Below are 21,497 nucleotides of genomic sequence, written 5' to 3' on the forward strand. Positions count from 1 at the left end.
CTCCTATCTCTTCTCGACCAACACACACACTGCTAGTGCCTAAGGAGATGCCGGACGTGTTAACACTGGGTGAACAAAACATTAGGAACACCTTCCTAATATTGAGTTACACTCACTTTTGTAGGGGGCGTGGACTCTACAAGTTGTCGAAAGCGTTCCACAGGGATGCTGGCCCCATGTTGACTTCAATGCTTCCCACAGTTGTGTCATGTTGGCTGGATGTCCTTTGGGTGGTGGACCGTTCTTGATACACACGGGAAACTGTTGAGCGTGAAAAACCCAGCAGCATTGCAGTTCTTGACACACTCAAACTGGTGCCCCTGGAACCTGCTACCATGCCCCGTTCAAAGGCACTTCAATCTTTTGACTTGCCAATTCACCCTCTGAATGGCACACATACACGATCCATTTAAAAATCCTCCTTTAACCTGTCTCCTCCCCTTCATCCAAACTGATTGAAGTGGATTTAACAAGCAACATCAATAAGGGATCACAGCTTTCACCTGAATTCACCTGGTCGGTCTATGTCATGGAAAGAGCAGGTGTTCCTAATGTTTTGTACACTCAGTGCTGCTTTTGTGGGCCGCTAAACGCCTGAAGGGTCATTGCAGTGTGCATATAGATATTTATAATTGCACTGATAACGTAAAGGCATCAAATATCTGAAGAATTGCCCGTCTGTATATTCTTCCTCTCTATACCCATAAGGTCTATAAGATAATCAAGGTCTTTTTCAAGTCCAAGTGTTTAATTGGCCGGTATGAGCAGCTGGAGGATTAGTGATGTTCAGCACAGCCTGGGTGTCAGCTGCTACTGCTTACTCTCTCTTTGGGCTTTTCTACACTGACAACTCTTCATAAAGTCATGTCCAAGCATGCACCTGCAGGTGTGCTGCTCGAGAGCGAGAGTCGATAAGAGCATGTGTGATAGAAAGAGGGATGTGTTGCATGTCAAGCACGGGGGTAGCTAGCTTTCCAAGGCTGTCTGTCATCCTTGTGAAGAAACAGGAGAAGAGTGGAGTAGTGCTTCAGAGGCAAACAGGTGTTGAAGGTGCATGGCGCTATGGTTTCTCATCACCCTGGTCAGGGGGAGTCCCTGTGCAGACAGATGCGATATACTAATTGAGTTGGACAGCCACAGTTTGGGTTACACACAGACATATCTCCTGGGTACTATGTAATAGTCTGCCAGGGCCAGCAGCTGTGTATTTATCCATGCTTCTACTATGAGGTAATATGTGTTGTGTCTTTGGCTAGGCCGGATTAAGTGGCATGACATGCTATTCTATAAAATCATTTCTCTGCCATTAATATTACCTGATTGAGCTAATCATGTAAATGTAATTAACTAGAAAGTCGGGGCACCACGAAATAATGTTTATAGAGCGGTTATCTTCCGAATAAACTCTTAAAGACCTAGTAATATTTTACATCATCTGAAAGTTGTAAATTCTTGGTTATCTTCACGAACGCTGGCTAACAAGTTCAATCAGCAATACAAAATTGGGTTTAATTATTTATTGACTAAATCCCTAACTAATCACACAGAATCACATATACACAGAATGAATCATACCTTGATTACAAATGACGTCATACAGGAAAACGTCCCTAGCGGACGGAACAGATATGACAGCTGGTTACACAAAAGAAAAGGGGTCTGGGTTTGAGTGAAAGAGCGGGAAGACTTGAGGAACAAAGGGAGAAGTCATGCTATCTTAAATACAGTATCTTATGCATTCTAAATTACCGCCCATTTGGAAAAGGGAAATGCAATCAATATTTACTCTAAGCTGCGCTTCGGTAGGTTGGTGGTAGATGGAAGGCCGTGCCCAACAAAGTCCTTTGAAGAATGTCTCTGCTGGTAAATTGGATACGTTGTAGTAACGTCGTTGTGTGGTAGACGGAATTCTCTGTCTGTTCTTTCCTAGCCCACGTTTGCAGCTGCTGTTGCTAACTTAATGGCTAGGAGGTATCACTTCTGTAGTGAATAAGAGTTCAAAGTTCATACCATTCGCAACCAAAGGTCACGCTGAGGTTGGCTTCATCCGTAGTTATTATCTGAACCCTTCTGACATCGAAGGCTTCTGACAGGAGGTTATATTTTCGTCAAGGGCTTATATAGTGGAGGGAGAAGGGTGTGTTTTCATAGTTTTATAACCCATGTCTCTTCACAGGGGCGGGCCACTGATTGAGCAGAGCCCTAACCTTATGGAAACCCAAATCTCTCATTTGGAAGCTAAAATTACATTTAATCTTTTCACCAATAATTTTATATTCAAACATTTAAATTGAAAAACAATTCCATGTGAATCCGATAACTACAATGTGCAGACTTTCCACTGTAGAGTTTATGTCATCCTATCATTGATGAGAATGTCTCAGATGACAACCAAACTGACATCATATTTATTAAGTACCAAGGCATATGTTCAACTGGTGGGATTACCAAAATATAGTTCATTTCCCCCCACCTTCTGATGTTCTCAGAATCTCTCTGTTAACCAATGGATTTTCAAATGTCACAGCAGTTGTGTAGAGAGAGGAAAAAGGGGGAGGGTATTTATGACTGTCATAAACCTACCCTCAGGCCAACGTCATGACATATGCCACTGTCCCACTGATGAAGGCTCAATGGCTATATGAGAAAGTTTGACATTAATGTGGATGCTACCATGATTACGGATAGTCCTGAATGAATCGTGAATAATGATGAGTGAGAAAGCTACAGACACACAAATATCATACCCCCAAGACATACAAACCTCTCACCATTACCAGGGGAGCTTATCATTTTTTTTTGGGGTATATGATTTCTGTGCATCTGTAACTTTCTCACTCATCATTATTTACGATTCATTCAGGACTCTCCGTAATCATGGTAGCATCCACATTAATGTAGTAGTGTTTAGAAACATATTCTATGCTTATTTAGAATAAAAGTGACTCCAAAATGACACAACACATTATTTACCATTCATTTCTATTGGGCAAAAAAATGATGTAGAACACAACCAAAACAAACAGAAAATGCATCCAACAGGTTTGTAGAGTCACAAGCTTGATGTAATCATTGCATGCTAGGAATATGGGACCAAATCCTAAACTTTTGACTACTTTAATACACATGTACAGTGGCAAGAGAAAGTATGTGAACCCTTTGGAATTACCTGGATTTCTGCATAAATTGGTCATAAACTTTAATCTGATCTTCATCTACAGTTGAAGTCAGAAGTTTACATACACCTTAGCCAAATACATTTAAACTCATTTTCACAATTCCTGACATTATCAGTTATGATCACCACTTTATTTTAAGAATGTGAAATGTCAGAATAATAGTAGCGAGTGATTTATTTCAGCTTTTATTTCTTTCATCACATACCCAGTGGGTCAGAGGTTTACATACACTCAATTAGTATTTGGTAGCATTGCCTTTAAATTTGCTTAACTTAGGTCAAACACTTCAGGTAGCCTTCCACAAGCTTCCCAAAATAAGTTGGGTGAAATTTGGCCCATTCCTCCTGACAGAGTTGGTGTAACTGAGTCAGGTTTGTAGGCCTCCGTGCTCGCACATGCTTTTTCAGTTCTGCCCAAAAGTTTTCTATAGGATTGAGGTCAGGGCTTTGTGATGGCCACTTTGTTGTTCTTAAGCCGTTTTGACACAACTTTGGAAGTATGCTTGGGGTCATTGTCCATTTTGAAGACCCATTTGCGACCAAGCTTTAACTACCTGACTGATGTCTTGAGATGTTGCTTCAATATATCCACATAATTTTCCTGGCTCATGATGCTATCTATTTTGTGACGTGCACCAGTCCCTCCTGCAGCAAATCACCCCCACAACATGATGCTGCCACTCCAGTGCTTCACAGGTTGAGATGGTGTTCTTCGGCTTGCAAGCATCCCCCTTTTTCCTCCAAAAATAACGATGGTCATTATGGCCAAATAGTTCTATTTTTGTTTCATCAGACCAGAGGACATTTCTCCAAAAAGTATGATCTTTGTCCTCATGTGCAGTTGCAAACCGTAGTCTGGATTTTTTATGGTGGTTTTGGAGCAGTGGCTTCTTCCTTGCTGAGCCGCCTTTCAAGTTATGTCGATATAGGACTCGTTTTACTGTGGATATAGATACTTGTGTACCTGTTTCCTCCAGCATCTTCACAAGGTCCTTTGCTGTTGTTCTGGGATTGATTTGCACTTTTCGCACCAAAGTACATTCATCTCTAGGAGACAGAACGGGTCTCCATCCTGAGCACTATGACGGCTGTGTGGTCCCATGGTGTTTATACTTGCGTAATATTGTTTGTACAGATTAACGTGGTACATTCAGGCGCTTGGAAATTACTCCCAAGGATGAACAGACTAGTGAAGGTCTACAATGTTTTGTCTGAGGTCTTGTCTGATTTCTTTTGATTGTCCCATGATGTAAGAGGCACTGAGTTTGAAGGTAGGCCTTGAAATACATCCTCAGGTACACCTCCAATTGACTCAAATGATGTCAATTAGCCTATCTGAACCTTCTAAAACCATGACATAATTTTCTGGAATTTTCCAAGCTGTTTAAAGGCACAGTCAACTTTGTGTACATAAACTTCTGACCCACTGGAATTGTATATATATATATATATATATATATATATATATATATATATATATATATATATATATATATATATATGCCATTTAGCAGACGCTTTTATCCAAAGCGACTTACACTCATGTGTGCATACATTCTACGTATGAATTGTGATACAGTGAATGATAAGTGAAATAATCTGTCTGTAAACAATTGTTGGAAAAATTACTTGTGTCATGCACAAAGTAGATGTCCTAACCGACTTGCCAAAACTATAGTTTGTTAACAAGAAATTTGTGGAGTGTATGAAAAACGAGTTTTAGTGACAACAACCTAAGTGTATGTAAACTTCCGACTTCAACTGAAAGTCACAGCAACAGGCAAACAGTCTGCTTAAACTAATAACACACAAACAATTATACAGGGGGGGGAATAGGCTTTGTCGTGCCCTCTTCACGACTGTCTTGGTGTGTTTGGACCATTCTAGTTTGTTGTTGATGTGGACACCAAGGAATTTGAAGCTCTCAACCTGCTCCACTATACTTTACAGTTGGGATGAGGTTTTGATGTTGGTGTGCTGTGTCTTTTTTTCTCCACACATAGTGTTGTGTGTTCCTTCCAAACTCAACCTTAGTTTAGTCTGTCCGCAAAATATTTTGCCAGAAGCACTGTGGAACATCCAGGTGCTCTTTTGCAAACTTCAGATGTGCAGCAATGTTTTTTTTGGACAGCAGTGGCTTCTTCCGTGGTGTCCTCCCATGAATGACATTTTTGTTTAGTGTTTTACGTAATGTAGACTTGTCAACAGAGATGTTAGCATGTTCCAGAGATTTCTGTATGTCTTTAGCTGACACTCTAGGATTCTTCTTAACCTCATTGAGCATTCTGCACTGTGCTCTTGCAGTAATCTTTGCAGGACGGCCACTCATAGGGAGAGTAGCAACAGTGCTGAACTTTCTCCCTTCATAGACAATTTGTCTTACCGTGGACTGATGAACATCAAGGCTTTTAGAGATACTTTTGTAACCCTTTCCAGCTTTATGCAAGTCAACAATTCTTAAATCAGGTCTTCTGAGATCTCTTTTGTTTGAGGCATGGTTCACATCTGGCAATGCTTCTTATGAATAGCAAACTCACATTTTGTGAGTGTTTTTTATAGGGCAGGGCTGCTCTAACTAACATCTCCAATCTCGTAACATTGATTGGAGTCCACACTGTGAATGTTTAAAATGATGTATTCAATATAGACAAGAAAATACAATAATTTGTGTGTTATTAGTTTAAGCACACTGTGTTTGTCTATTGTTGTGACTAAGATGAAGATCAGATCAAATGTTATGACTAATTTATGCAGAAATCCAGGTAATTACAAAGGGTTCACATACTTTTTTACTTCACTACATTCCTAAATAAAATCATGTACTTTTTACTCAATACATTTTCCCTGACACCCAAAAGTACTCATTACGTTTTGAATACTTAGCAGGGCAGCAAAATGGTCCAATTCACACACTTATCAAGAGAACATCCCTGGTCATCCTTACTGCCCCTGATCTGGCAGACTCACTAAACATATGCTTAGTTTGTAAATGATGTCTGAATGTTGGAGAATGCCCCTGGCTATCCATAAATGTAAAAAAACAAGAAAATGATGCCGTCTGGCTTAATATAAGGAATTTTAAAGGATTTATACTTTTACTTTTCTTACTTAAGTATATTTTAGCAATTACATTTACTTTTGATACTTAAGTATAATTTCAAACCAAATACTTTTAGACTTTTACTGAAGTAGTATTTTAGAGGGTGACTGTCACTTTTTTTGTTGTCATTTTCTATTAAGGTACCTTTACTTTTACTCAAGTATGACAATTAGGTACTTTTCCCACTACTGCAAAAAGTGCTGTAATTTCTAAACGGTTCACCCGATATGGATGAAAATACCCTCAAATTAAAGCTGACAGACTCCTCACAGTCATTGTATTATTTCAAGTACAGAGCCAAAATAATTTTAAAATACTTCTCTGTGATACCTGAGGCCGAGACAATAAGAAGACACAGTGCCAGAATAAATTCAACCACACCTTTGTTTCATCAGAAACCGGAGAGCAACATCTGTCCGGTGGAGTCCACAAAACATATTGCATGTAACAAACAGATACATGACCTACAGCATGGTCAAGTAAGTTAATGTTTCTGACATTTTCGGACGAACCCCCCGGAGAGTTAACGCAAGTCGCAAAGAAAACAGGAGTTGACTCCACTATTCCAGCACCATTTCAACTTAAAAAATTAAACATCATCAAATGACCTATACTTAGTCCAATACAGTGACAACTAAAATCAACTTAAGCTGTATGATGTAGCTGTCTATAGTACTGATTTCTCTCTCTGTGTGTGTGTGTGTGTGTGTGTGTGTGTGTGTGTGTGTGTGTGTGTGTGTGTGTGTGTGTGTGTGTGTGTGTGTGTGTGTGTGTGTGTGTGTGTGTGTGTGTGTGTGTGTGTGTGTGTGTGTGTGTGCGCGCATGCATGAGTGCAAGTAGAAAAAAACATGTTTACTCACCCTACTTGTAGAGGAAAGCCAATGATTTCCTCCTCTCTTTCATATTGACGTAACGGCCTAAATAGTCTGTAAAGTTGATGAATAAAGGTTTTTGGGAGTGATCCATGCTCAATCAAGCACAATCATTAGGTCCTGCTTTCATGTAGCTTTTTGAAATCTATTCACCAGGTCTTTCTCTGAGCCTCCTTTAGTAAAGAGAACAAAAATGTTCAGCTGCCCCTTGTCTGTGATGAAGAAAATCCCAGACTGTGATGTCTTCATAGCAGCAGACAGGTGCAACAAACTCAAACTAACATTGAAAAACAACCTAGCGTGTATACAAAACGATATAACTGGCCAAGAAACATGAGGACAAAGTCACACTTTAGTAGCTTTTCTTGTCAATTCAACCAACTTCTAGAGGTTGCGTTTGGATAAAAAAAAAAAACAGTTCCCAAATGCTCTATGTGACCCTTTTGTGTGTGACCACCCGCCAACGTGGCTGGTGAAACAGACATTCTTACCTGCCAATGACAAAATCTACCCGCATTTGGCGGGTGGTGGGTGTTCATTTCTAACCCTGTTTGCATAGCCCCTGTTGTCGGCTATATTAGATCTGGCATGGTGGTACAGTATGTTTCTTCCCTCTTAACAGACTGTTAGTCCAGTGAACAGTGTCTTTCTGTCTCATTAGGCTATCAATGCACTCATTTGTGTAAATGTGACAGTCAAAAGCTGCTCACAGTTCTGCAACGATGGCTCAGAGGGCAGTCTTGTTGCAGTCTATTAAGGCAGTTTGGACATAGTCCAGAGCAGCATGAAAATACTGTTTTCCCTGTTTCTCTGGCAGCTGTCTGGCTCAGAGAGGACGAGCAGACAGGGAGAATTAGTTGGGGAGGGAAAGAAAGGGTGAGTTAGAGTGCTGGGGTAGGAAATGTGAGAGGTATTTTTTATTTTTTATGATAGAACCCTTACTGAAAACACATGATTTCACGTTTTGCAAATTTTTTGGAGCACTTCACTTGTGTTGATACACTATATATACAAAAATGTGTGGACACGCCTTTAAATGAGTGGATTTGGTTATTTCAGCAACACCCGTTGCTGGCAGGTGTATAAAATAGAGCACACACCCATGCAATCTCCAGAGACAAACATTGGCGGTAAAATGTCATTACTGAAGAGCTCAGTGACTTTCAATGTGGCACCATCAGAGGATGCCACCTTTTCAACAAGTCAGTTCGTCAAATTTCTCCGCTGATAGAGCTGCTCTGGTCAACTGAAAGTGCTGTTATTGTGAAGTGGAAATGTCTAGGAGCCGCCAATGGCTCAGCCATGAAGTGGTAGGCCACACAAGCTCACAGAATGGGACCGCAGAGTGCTGAAGCGTGTAGCACTTAAAAAATAGTCTGTCCTCGGTTGCAAAACTCACAACCGAGTCCCAAATTGCCTCTGGAAGCAACGTCAGCACAAGAACTGTTAGTCGGGAGCTTCATGAAATGGGTTTCCATGGCAGAGCATCCGTACCCAAGCCTAAGATTACCATGCGCAATGCCAAGCGTCGGCTGGAGTAGAGTGAAGCACGCCACTATTGAACTCTGGAGCAGTGGCAACACGTTCTTTGGAGTGATGAATCACGCTTCACCATCTGGAAGTCTGACGGACAAATCTGGGTTTGGCGGATGCCAGGAGAACGCTACCTGCCAAATGCATGGTGCCAACTGTAAAGTTTGGTGGAGGAGGAATAATAATGGTCTGGGCTGTTCTCTTAGTTCCAGTGACGGGAAATCTTAACGCTATAGCATACAATGACATTCTATATGATTATGTGCTTCCAACTTTGTGGCAACAGTTTGTGGAAGGCCCTTTCCTGTTTCAGCATGACTATTATTCTTATTTATTTATTTATTATTATTTTTATTTTTCACCTTTATTTAACCAGGTAGGCTAGTTGAGAACAAGTTCTCATTTGCAACTGCGACCTGGCCAAGATAAAGCATAGCAGTGTGAACAGACAACACAGAGTTACACATGGAGTAAACAATTAACAAGTCAATAATACAGTAGAAAAAAGGAGAGTCTATATACATTGTGTGCAAAAGGCATGAGGAGGTAGGCGAATAATTACAATTTTGCAGATTAACACTGGAGTGATAAATGATCAGATGGTCATGTACAGGTAGAGATATTGGTGTGCAAAAGAGCATAAAATAAAATAAATAAAAACAGTATGGGGATGAGGTAGGTAAAAATGGGTGGGCTATTACCGATAGACTATGTACAGCTGCAGCGATCGGTTAGCTGCTCAGATAGCAGATGTTTGAAGTTGGTGAGGGAGATGAAAGTCTCCAACTTCAGCGATTTTTGCAATTCGTTCCAGTCACAGGCAGCAGAGAACTGGAACGAAAGGCGGCCAAATGAAGTGTTTGCTTTAGGGATGATCAGTGAGATACACCTGCTGGAGCCCCCATGCTTGTGCCCCCATGCACAAAGCAAGGTCGATACAGAAATGGTTTGTCGAGATCAGTGTGGAAGAACTTGACTGGCCTGCACAGACCCCTGACCTCAACCCCATCGGACACCCTTGGGATGAATTGGAACGCCGACTGCGAGCAAGGCCTAATCGCCCAACATCAGTGTCCGACCTCACTACTACTCCCCGCAGCAATGTTCCAACATCTAGTGGAAAGGAAAGCCTTCCCAGAAGAGTGGAGGCCATTTGGAGCATCAAATGGGGGGACCAACTCCATGTTAATGCCCATGATTTTGGAACGAGATGTTTGACGAGCAGGTGTCCGCATACTTTTGGTCATGTACTGTGTTTCACATGGAGTTTCACATGTGGATTTTCACGTGATCACATAACCTTTCACATATGAAATCATGTGAAACCATGTGATTTTGGGACACTTCACATGTGGATTACCATTTTCACATGATGCCCTGCAAACAAAAGTGAGTTGTTAGGATGTCCCCGGAATAGCCACAGTGTTTTCAACTTACAAATTTGACATTGACATACAGTGCATTCGGAAAGTATTCAGACCCCTTGATATTTTCCACATTTTGTTACTCTAAAATTGATTCAATAGTTTTTTTTCTCATCACTCTACACACTACCCATAATGACAAAGCAAAAACAGGTTTTTAGAAATAAAATAAACGAAAAAATGAAATATCACCTTTACATAAATATTCTGACCCTTTACTCAGTACTTTGTTGAAGCACCTTTGGCAGCGATGACAGCCTCGACTCTACTTGGGTTTGACGCTACAAGCTTGGCACACCTGTATTTGGGGAGTTTCTCCAATTCTTCTCTGCAGATCCTCTCAAGCTCTGTCAGATTGGATGGGGAGCTGCACAGCTATTTTCAGGTCTCTCCAGAGATGTTCGATTGGGTTCAAGTCCGGGCTCTGGCTGAGCCAATCAAGGACATTCACTCAAGGACAGAAGCCACTCCTGCGTTGCCTTGGCTGTGTGCTTAGGGTCGTTGTCCTGTGCGCTCAGTCTGTGCACTCAGTCTGTGGTCCTGAGCGCTCTGGAGCAGGTTTTCATCAAGGATCTTTCTATACTTTGCTCCGTTCATCTTTCCCTCGATCCTAGTCTCCCAGTCCATGCCGCTGAAATACATCCCCACAGCATGATGCTGCCACCACCATGTTGATGGTGCCAGATTTCCTCCAGATGTGACGCTTGGCATTCAGGCCAAATAGTTCAATCTTGATTTCATCAGACCAGAGAATCTTGTTTTTCATGTCCTTTAAGTGCCTTTTGACAAACTCCAAGCAGGCTGTCATGTGCCTTTTACAGAGGAGTGGCTTCTGTCTGGCCACTCTACCATAAAGGCCTGATTGGTGGTGTGCTGCAGAGATCGTTGTCTTTCTGGATTGTTCTCCCATCTCCACAGAGGAACTCTGGAGCTCTGTCAGAGTGACCAAGGCCTTTCAATGCTGCAGAAATGTTTTGGTACCCTTCCCCAGATCTGTGCCTCAACACAATCCTGTCTCTGAGATCTATGGACATTTCCTTCGACCTCATGGCTCATTTTGGTCTGACATGCACTGTCAACTGTGAGACCTTATATAGACAGGTGTGTGCCTTTCCATATCATGTCCAATGAATTTAATTTACCACAGGTGGACTCCAATCAAGTTGTAGAAACATCTCAAGGATGATCAATGGAAACAGGGTGCACCTGAGCTCAATTTCGAGTCTCATAGAAAAAGGTCTGAATATTTATATAAATAAGGTATTTCTGTTTTTCTAAAAACCTTTTTTTGTTGTTGTCAATTTTAGAATAAGGCTGTATGTCAAGAGGTCTGAATACTTTCCGAATGCGCTGTAGAGGATGTAATTATATTTATACAGTAATTAATTATTCAACATGCCCCCACAACCTCTTGGTTCCCAGCATTCCAATCTTCCTGCTACACCACCATATCTGTGTCAATGGCTGATTTCACCTGTATTCCTACACTTTGGACTTCAGAGTAAATCTCAGCGTTGTTAAAAATACACTCAAGAAAAACGATTATAGTTATCATAGTGATTCAGGTGTAAACAGAAAATCGTAACATTTGGAATTTGGACTTTCACGTGTAATAAAAGTTGTAGTTTCATGGTGTCACATTTATTTCACGAGATCATGTTTTGACATGCGTAGTTTGTTATCCCATGTTGGTTTTACATGTTGTCACATGTTATTACATTACATTCACATAAGATCACGTGTGATCACATGAGATCTCATTCTATTGCATGTGAAATTCCTGGGGTTTTTCCATAAGGGAAGAGCAGGGTAGGAGGACGAGAAATGCCAAGAGTGTTGGTCAGGAAAGCGACAAGCAAGAGAATCAATTACGAGGAAAGTTTCGAGCATGAGTGGAAAGTCTTTGAGGTAGAGACGGGAGGAGGGACAGGAGGAGTGGGAGGGTGCAGGGACGGGCGGGAGTTTCTGTCTGCTTCACATGCCTGACATTGCCTGTTTATAAATAGTTTCTGTGGGAGCAGATTGTGTTGGCCCCTGACAGCATGGCTACCCGTGGTACGCCACACAGCCCCACCTGCTGGGCAAAGCAGACCAGACCACTCTCAGTGGCTGAACCCCATTAGCAAAGACCGTGGACTGTAAGTGTTCCTCTACCGTCTGAGGCCGTGGGGCTATCGCTAAAATGGCAGAATTCAAACTTGAGAAATACATTCATAACTCCAAACCTTTGTGTATAATGCATTGATGTCAAGGAGTTTAGCACAAGTGTCTCAAGTCAATGGTTTGACACCGGTATTGTAAGTTGCAGAGTTGGATGTGATGAGGTGGATGATCCTTGATTCTAAACACATCTCTATGCTGTCTGTACTGTAGCTGTGAGATTGAGGCCACACTGGAGAGACTGAAGAAGTTGGAGCGGGATCTGAGCAGCAAAGAGCAGGAACTGAAGGAGAGAGAACGTCGCCTGAAGATGTGGGAGCGCAAGCTCATTGAGCAGTCCAACACCCCGGTAAGTTCCTCAGTAGCCTATACCCACTGCACAACCACAACCGCCACACACTGTGTCGAGTCACTGAACATGAACAGCACCCCAGCTTAGCTCCACCTTCCCCCGTGTTGGCCACCTTCAGAATGTGTCACGGTCCACGTCCTGTCCACATTGTCACAAGGAGAAGCAAAGAATTCACGTTGCTTCAGACTGACTGGAATGAAGGGGAACAGAGTGAAATGCAATGGAATGGAGGGGAAATCTAAGGCTCTGGTTCACTGAGTCTCGCTGATGGGCGTTTGAGTTGAGTCGAGGTATTAGCTCATCGTGCTACTCTGTGCGTGACTGTCACTGAGCTCCTATTGGCGATCAGTGATAATTAGAGGCCAGCGTAATTGCAACGCTGGTCATGCCAATGGTGTCACGCTGACATGGGGTGAAATGGGTGTCTTTGCTGCTTGTGTGTCTGTGCCTGTACTGCCCTTTCCTTGTGTGTCTGTGCCTGTACTGCCCTTTCCTTGTGCTGCTTCCAAAACGACACCTCGCTAGAGCTTGGCCACATGTTTATGTAGTTGCTTTTACCTGATTTGATTGAATTTGATTTAACACATCTAACCAGCATATGACCTTTCTAGTTGGTTTTATTGGTTAGATTTGGTTTCCAAACGTCCCACATCACTAATACGTTCTATGCTAGATTCTTTGTTTTGTCCGTTGGGCTGTGTAAATTGCCTGCTACAGCCATGCATTGGTATTGTCTAAACAGTGATTTGCCTGGGTATCAATTTGACATGAGTTGAAATTGATGCACGCACTGTATTGTCTGAGAACCAGCACCGTCATCCGGAGAGAGAGCCATGCTGTCTAGCTCTCTTTATTCTTTGTTTTCTCCCTTAATCTTAATAATTTCAGTCCAACCTTCTCTGATAACCCAATTGACTGTATCTCTGAACTCTACTCTTCTAGTTTTTGACAATCACCTTTTATATTGGGTAAAAAAAGATTTCACATTTCATCATTCCTCTTGGTGTATGCGGTCTAATTTCCCTCCCTCCTTTTCTTTCCCGTCCTCTTTTCCTCCCTCTTCTTCCCTTCCTATCCTCCTCCATCTTTCCCTCTCAGCTGTTCCTACCCGTGGCGGCTCAGATTAGCGCTGAGTCGTTCTATGAGTCTAAGACGGAGGAGTCGAACAGTTCGGAGATGACGTGTCAGATCACATCCTCCAGTAACGGGGAGGTGGAGGGGATGAGTCTGCAGGCCATGATGAAGGGCTTTGGGGACATGTTTGCCTTGGACATGGGCGGCCCCGTCCTGCACTCTGGCATGCAGGTCAACATGCAGGCCAAGCAGAACTCTTCCAAGTCCAGCAGTGTCAGAGAGGGCCGCAAAATCAACACGGCCTTGGGGATGTCAGACTTCAACTGGTCAGACGACAGTGATTAGAGCGAACTGATTGGTCCAGCTATGTATGGGCCACTCAGTAGCGTCTGTCAATCAATCCTTTTGACCTGTGTCAAAACTGTGATCTTGCGGCAAGCTCCCATGCATATTCCTTCTCACGTCACTGGTGTTATGGACACAAGCCACATTAGATAATTCATTACTAATAGTTTTTGTAGCGATCCATTTTCTTTTACATCCATTTTTTTTTTTAAACGCTGTATGAACATAATGTATTAGAAGCCTTTCGCCTACATGGCCCTTACGGGTGTCATTTATGCCTAATGTACTGGATGTATAGTGCCATGCTGTGAAGAAAGAGCCATGTGAGCAAGTTGCAAGGAGGAGGCAAAGCTTTTATGATGAAGTGACATTTTGCTGACATTAAGAGTGGCCAATTTTGTTCTGTATGTGGTGGAGCGTAGTTGCTGTGATTAAGTGTCTCACCAGGATGAGAAAGAACATGTTTCCCTCAGCTGACCCAGACTGGTGTCAGCAGGAGAGAGAGAGAGAGAGAGAGAGAGGAAGTTTCCTGATAGCACTGTTCAACTACGGACTTCCCGTGCCTTTTTCAGAGAGTGTACAGAGGTACACTGTCAGGAATCTTTGGATTTCAGGCCCACATACTATGGCTTAGTGGTGTAAAGTGCACTGTAGGTGTCTGTGTCTATCTATGTGGGGCCCCAGTAAAGTCTTGGTTCATGTGCTGGTTGAAAGAAGCACGTTACAGATGCATATCATCAAGATGTTTGTGAGGTGTGCCGTAGACCTTAGACTTCAACACCTTGACAGGAAGGACTAAGTTCTCACAGACAAGGGCAACTGTATACGACCTTCAGTCACTTAATTTAGTGGCAAAAGCGCTGCCGTGTGCTGGAATCATTTCGTTAAATCAAATGATATGTGGAGTAAAAAATAAAAAATAAAGTATTTCATTGGAGAGAGGATGTGAAATACTGTTTTAGAGGGCTTCTCTAAGCTAAAGGTGATCTACCAGCTCAATATGTTTGCATCTGCACCAACGGTTTTGACCACAGGCCAACGTGTGTTTAACAACCCCCAAAAGTGAGCCTATTAAAGCTCACCTAACGAGCGTCATCACTAAATGCCCTGTAAATTATGCTAGGAGCTCTTCTCTTCTAAACATAGCCAATATGAAGGATCTTTCTGTTTGACTCCCAAGAGCTTGGACTTCTTTCTACTTAGTTGATGTATGTTTTTGATATACTGTTGTGTAGTTATTAAACCTAGACTGAAACATCATCCATTAACAGGCTATAACCAACCGATACACTAGCTTGTGTGAAAGTCAACCACTTTGTAAGGTATTTTCTAGACATCTAATGCCCAGAGTTGCAATATGATCTATGCAAACTACATCACCTTGGATTAGTCAAATTCCTTGGATTAGTCAAATTCCTTGGATTAGGTCAAATTCCTTGGATTAGTCAAATCACTTGGATTAGTCGAATAGTGTCTCTTTAATGGCGTGCCATAACTCTATCAGACCGGCCACTTTTTGATGTGAACCTATTTTGCTGCAAAATTTGTCTACTGTTCCTTGTTTCTCAATAAACATTTTCTCATTAAACATTGAACTTCCTGCTTTGGTTCTTCACTCTTCCTGTTTTCTCAAATTTCCTCTTGGTTTTCCCAGTTTTGTTTACCTCGAAGTAGGAAAGAGCCATGTGAGCAAGTTGCATTGAGGAGGCGAAGCTTTTGACGATGACGTGACATTTCGCTGACACAAGAGTGGCCAAAATCGAACAACGAATCCAATAATGTCACAATAATGTTACAAATCAAAAGGTTTGTCAACCACAAAATTCCAAAAGTGGACCAAAAAAATAAGAGTGAAAATATTTATGTAAAACCTGAAATCATCCTCGTATTATATTAATGGATTTGCATCAGACCCATGTTCACTGTAGTCCTCAAGGATTCAAATACACATATAATCAATGGCAGAATTTCTATCATTAGCTAATTAAGAAGAAGTACAGGGCACCACTCGTACTTGGTGCAGCACACCCATTTGCATTGTATATGTTACACTTGCTGACAATGCCTGCTTAATTGCCCCTGCGGGGATTGAAAATCGTATTGGATTTGAGTTTGTGGTGTAGCCACTGGCATACTAGCCAATAGGTTTCCAACGCTTGTCCACCTCTATAGGATAATCAACTTGCTACAGTATACTCCCATTCCACATGGGGGCAGAGTGGTGTGAACTACTGAACTCTTCTTCCCTGTCAAAGGAATTCCAATGGCTGAGCAATTTCTGCTGACCCCCCCCCCCCTTTCCCCTCCTCTCATCAATTAAGATCTGTTTCCCTTTGTCAACAATATGCTTTGGATTTTAATAAACGATGCAAGTCATTTGTGAAATACAATATGGCTGCTCGAAATGTGATATTATGTCACTTTAATTAGGCAATATCTGTAATGGAACTTTGGCAGTAGGGCAAGGGAGGGTTTTTGAATGTGTTTACTTCCGAACCATACCACTGGAGTAGACGGAAAAGGCAGCTGGGGGTGAGGGAGTTTAGGAGGCTGCAAAGAAATGTATGGCGCTGATTCTGAAATGGCCCGTTTTTAATGTGATCTGTTGAGATTGCCATTCAGCTCAGAGTCTCTGGGCTGTTATCAGATGCCGTGGGAAGCAAATATTGAATGCTCAGATTAGTCATTCATTTTGTCATCTATCCCCCGGTGCATTGCTTTTATCCCCACATTGCAGCCTCATGATCATCATGATGAAATCTTTATTTTAGCTGGCTACTTTCTGCTCAATTACACTGAATGAACAGTAAATGATTTATCATTGAAATGCATCATGAAAGAGCAGTCAGATGGACATTGGACACATTTTGGTTAGAGTTAGACCATTAGGACGCAATCATCTTGATTGCAGACCACAATAGCTACAAAAAGCATTGTTGTAATGCAGGGTAAACTTGACTTGGAATGAGGCATTTTGTATTTTGTCACATATGCTGTATGTAAATGTACTGATTTTGTACTTGCACACATGAATGCTAAACTCAAGATTTGTGTTAGACTCCAAACATCAAGAATAGGCAGCACACGTCTTTCTTTGAGTGGTACACATCTGTATGATATGACCACTGGAGCAGTATTCCCTGGTACTATTTCAGTTCTCTCTCTTTTTTCCCACGCAGCTCCTTTCCAACCTTCATATTCATTCCTGGACAGAGGAACATGTGGTCAGTATCAACAAATGTCAATCGACCACTTCCCTTTGTCTAATTAGCCATTAAGCAACCACCATGGCTCCGGATGAACGGCCCAATTTTAATACGAATGCTTTTCCAATTCCATCCCCGCAGTACTTTTGGATACAGCAGATATTTGGGGCGGGTATGTTCACCTTCTAGATTTCTCGTACTGTAGGTATGGTCAAATGAATGAACCCGTCATTTTGGCGTGTATGTCTTTGCGCTTTCATTTGCATTTGTTTTCCATGTTCTCAGGGGAGGGGGCAAGTGGCATGCAGCTGTATGGTGACCTGTTTAAGGAGAACCACATTACAGGCAAGAGGCTGCTGCTGCTCACGGAAACGGACATGCGAGACCTGGGGGTCAAGTCCAAAGGTCACATCATGCACCTCAAGGTACCATTCTACCTTTCAAACTAACGTGAACTAGCCAGTCATTTAACAAGGTGTCCAAATTGTATAATTATTTAAATTGAGCTATGTGGTCAAATGTTTAAGACCTATGTATAAGACTATGTCGAACTTGCTTTCTCCAACAGAGGGAAATTGAGAAGCTAACCAATGACTACATTGGGCTCTTCCACTTCCCTCCACTAATGAAGGTACTGCGTGTCCTTTCTCTTTGTTATATAATGGTTGGCATTGTTTACTGTTGCTATATGCTTTCCTGAAAATCTCTGTTCCACAGGATGAGTGTGCAGAGGAGGAGGAGGAGGAGAGGAGGAAGATTGTTCATCTAGAGCTGGTGTTTGGGTACCACTGGAAAGCGGGAACAGGTCACTCGGTAGGTTTTCAATGGACACTGAAAATATTCTATGACAAATAACCAAGATGTCTTGGAGGGAATCGGTATGCGTTTTCATCCAAATACAGTCATTTTGTAAAATATTTTGTCAACTTTAGTCTCAGCTCTGGTCTGGTTCAAATGCATATAGGAATAGCTAACAAGCGGTATTTAAAAAAAATCAATCTTACTCTTTTAAATTCTGTCAGGGTTAATACCTGCCTGGCACCCAAACAAAATCTTTATCTTTACCCCTCTCTAACAATACCGCTACAACTGGTGTTGTCAGATACGATTTAAAACTGGTATGTCAAGATGGAAATATTCCTTCAAGATGCTATTTCTCTTAGGTAAAGATGCATATTATGGTCCCCATCAAACTCAATCAAACACTGACCACTGTTACACTGAGCATGCTTTGCCTTCAAGACATAACCTTGCAAGAGAAACAGATGAATAAATATTTCTTCTAAAGCCATGCATCCCATCCACCCCCACTTGCTCACCGTCCTTTGTTAGAGTCTCCAACGGTGGAGAAAGGCTGCTTCTCCACTTGCTGTTTGAATTTAATCAAAAACAGCCAATTTAGTCAGAAGTCGTTTTCTTTTTAGAAAGGCAAATGTTATTTAATCTTTCAGCTGTTCATTGTCCCATCATAAATAGTCCCCTTTCAGTGCGTTCGGCGGGGCTGAAACGAGCCTGCTAATTGCCTCCCATTTCTTCTGACATGTGGTGGTTTAGTGTGTAGAAAACACAGCAGGGAGAAGGAAACAGGAGGCTGAGAAAATGAGAGCTAATTATTTTCCCCCTGCCTGGTGTCAGGTTCCATGTCAGCCTTGTTTTTACAAACTGGAAGGTTTTTGCACTAAATAAAACAAACCCGCACTGCGTTTCTTTCCCGCCCCTCTTTGCTGGCGGTGTCATGGAAGCAGCTGCACTTCTCAAAGACAAAACGAGGGCCTGCGATTGTGCGGCCACCATCTGACAACCACTGAGGGTCCCCCACTAATGAGGATATCACCGCGCAGCCAAGAGAAAGGTGCTGAATTATGTATGAGTTGCCATTAGACCAGACGCACTCCGGTCTTGGGCATCATTACCAGACATTGTTTCTGCTGGAGTGATTAGACCAACAAGTGGACCTGGGGGCCCTGGTGCGACTGGCCGGGGCCGACAAGGGGCCGCTGCCTGGTGTGTCTCGGAACCCGAGCCTTCCTCACGCTAGCTCCCCCTTTGAGCCCCAGGCCCAGCCCCTGGGGACAGTGTAGGAGTGGGCTGAGACTCCTCAGATGAGTGTGTTAGTGGCCCTTCTTTGATGTCTTCTTCTGTGATCCCCACAAAATAGATTGGCCCACACCGTGAACCGTGTGTGGTTAAGCAGTGACCTGTGGCTTCATGGCTGGCTTTTGGGGATGGCAGAATCATTACTGCTTTGTCAGCATGCAATTTTCGGCAGGAGTATGGGGTTTGTTCCGATTTGTATTGCCTGGTGAGGATTTGATCCCTTATGTGCCTTGTGCAACAGTGATCGAAATACCGAGTTTATTTTCATCTAACTGGAATAACATTAGCATTACTCAAATGTGTATTTCACCAACAATAGCACCAGGTGTTAAGGTACTGCAAGTCATATCTCCTACAGGAAATAATACAAGCTATCCACCATAGCAACTTATATTTACCCCTGAAGTAAAACAAATGTCTCTGCAAAGATTGATGGGTTGTTCACATTCTCATTTACCACTTATGTCATCCTTCATGCTATGATCATTCAAGAGACATGCTGTCCTTTCTGTGATTCTGAGAGCACATCGAAAAGAGTGTGGGGAAAGCAATCAATCGCCAAACAAAATGATACATTTGTCTCAATTGAAGGCAACTCACAGTGGATACTAGGCGAAAGCAGGATTCAAATCTAAATGCACAACATAACTTGTGCTTCTGTCCCGTTTGATGATGATTTATTCATAGAAATTCATGTTTACATTTCCCGGAAATGTTCAATTCCAAGGAACTACCTCTAGGCTGTGCTGTTGGTTTAGGAAAAAATGCAGTTAGGTTCTCAACTGACAGCAGTTATTTCATGTTTTTTTAAGACCTACAATCTGTCATTTTTAGGACTGCAAATGGAAAATGTACATTGAACTTGACGGAGATGAAGTTGCAATAACGTACATCAAGGATGTGACCTTTAATGCCAACAGACAGGATGTGGATGTCCTGAAGATGACCAAGGTGTGATCATAAGTATTACTCCAGGCCATGCACTGAAAGAGCATCAGGACTTAAAAATAGTCCCTTGTTCATTCCATTTATTTGTTGAAGTTTTTTTTAGGATCGTTGAAAGAGTGTACCTTTTTGCTAAATGTTATGGCGTTAAAAATCCCTTTCTGTATCTTCAGATGAGTTGAATTATTCCTTACATGAATGTCATTGTCGTGTTGAAGAGGCCGTACTGAAGTAGCTAACATGTATGACGAATAATAACCAACATCAAACTATTTCCTTGCAGCCTCCATTTGTGATGGACAAATGGGTAGTTGGACTATGGGAGAATGAGGTTGTTGACTGCATTGTAAATTATGAGGTGAGTCAGCTCAAACACTGCTATAGGAGCAGGGCCCAAGGGCACCTACCTCCAGGGGCTCCACAAAAGGGGGAGAGGGAACTCTCTGGGAACTGTGGGGGGATCTTGGAGGGTTGGTGGCCTGGTGGTTGGGAGCTTGGGACAGTGGCCGATAGGTCGCTGGTTCGGGTCACCGTTGTGAGACCTGTCGACGTTGACCCTGGTTGCTCCTGTGGGTCACTCTGGATGGGAGTCTGTTACATGACTGAATGTAATGTAAATGTTGAGTGGCTTCACTGCAGGTAGATTGTATGTTTTAATATTCAATAAACATTTTTATAGCTTCTCTCATGCTATTTTACACATTTTGCAATGAGGTTGAGAGAAAAGTTTGATGTTTTAAAGCTAATTTCCTGCAATTCTACACATTTTGCCATGGGGCAGAGAGAAAAAATGTGCAGCTTTAAAGCTAATCTCATGCTATCCTACACATTTGCCATGAGGCTGAGAGAACATTTTCTAATTTTTAAACAACATTTCTGCAATTCTACACATTTTGTCATGGCTTCATCTGTACTGTGTGGTGTGCCTTTAAAAATGTAATACATTGAAAATTAAATTTGACATGTAGCTTGATGTGTTCAATGTTTAAAATCCCCTACAGTGATTATTGTGTCCCTATACTAGAATGATGTGAGATCACCCAGGTGTACGAGACATAGCCATGCAGTGAGGTGGAACCCCACCGGTGGACGAGATGAGATCAAGACTGTGGAGCTGCTGATAGAAACAGCTCAGTTAAACATTGAAGGAAACCCCAGAAGCAGATCAAACTCAAAAGGTCACTTTTTATGGTGTTTTGGATGCAGATTTT

The 21,497-nt window shown here is 42.2% G+C and overlaps 1 protein-coding gene across 3 annotated transcripts in view; it reads left to right on the forward strand.

Annotated features, from left to right (window-relative positions):
- The window catches only part of LOC118386047 (mitogen-activated protein kinase kinase kinase 20-like), a 48,430-nt gene that overhangs the window by 25,625 nt on the left and 1,308 nt on the right, over window positions 1-21,497 (forward strand). For 2 of the 3 annotated variants that reach the window (XM_052522017.1, XM_035773423.2), the window contains 9 exons: window positions 12,481-12,616; window positions 17,218-17,262; window positions 17,386-17,416; window positions 17,530-17,669; window positions 17,813-17,875; window positions 17,962-18,057; window positions 20,176-20,292; window positions 20,570-20,644; window positions 21,311-21,464. In XM_052522017.1, the coding sequence (XP_052377977.1) occupies window positions 12,481-12,616; window positions 17,218-17,262; window positions 17,386-17,416; window positions 17,530-17,669; window positions 17,813-17,875; window positions 17,962-18,057; window positions 20,176-20,292; window positions 20,570-20,644; window positions 21,311-21,464 (857 nt within the window). Of the gene's footprint in view, window positions 1-12,480; window positions 12,617-13,717; window positions 15,634-17,217; window positions 17,263-17,385; window positions 17,417-17,529; window positions 17,670-17,812; window positions 17,876-17,961; window positions 18,058-20,175; window positions 20,293-20,569; window positions 20,645-21,310; window positions 21,465-21,497 lie in introns of those variants that run through there. The other variant, XM_035773424.2, reaches the window with a different exon arrangement.

The sequence above is a fragment of the Oncorhynchus keta genome, chromosome 7 (assembly GCF_023373465.1).
Source record: "Oncorhynchus keta strain PuntledgeMale-10-30-2019 chromosome 7, Oket_V2, whole genome shotgun sequence".
NCBI lineage: Eukaryota > Metazoa > Chordata > Actinopteri > Salmoniformes > Salmonidae > Oncorhynchus > Oncorhynchus keta.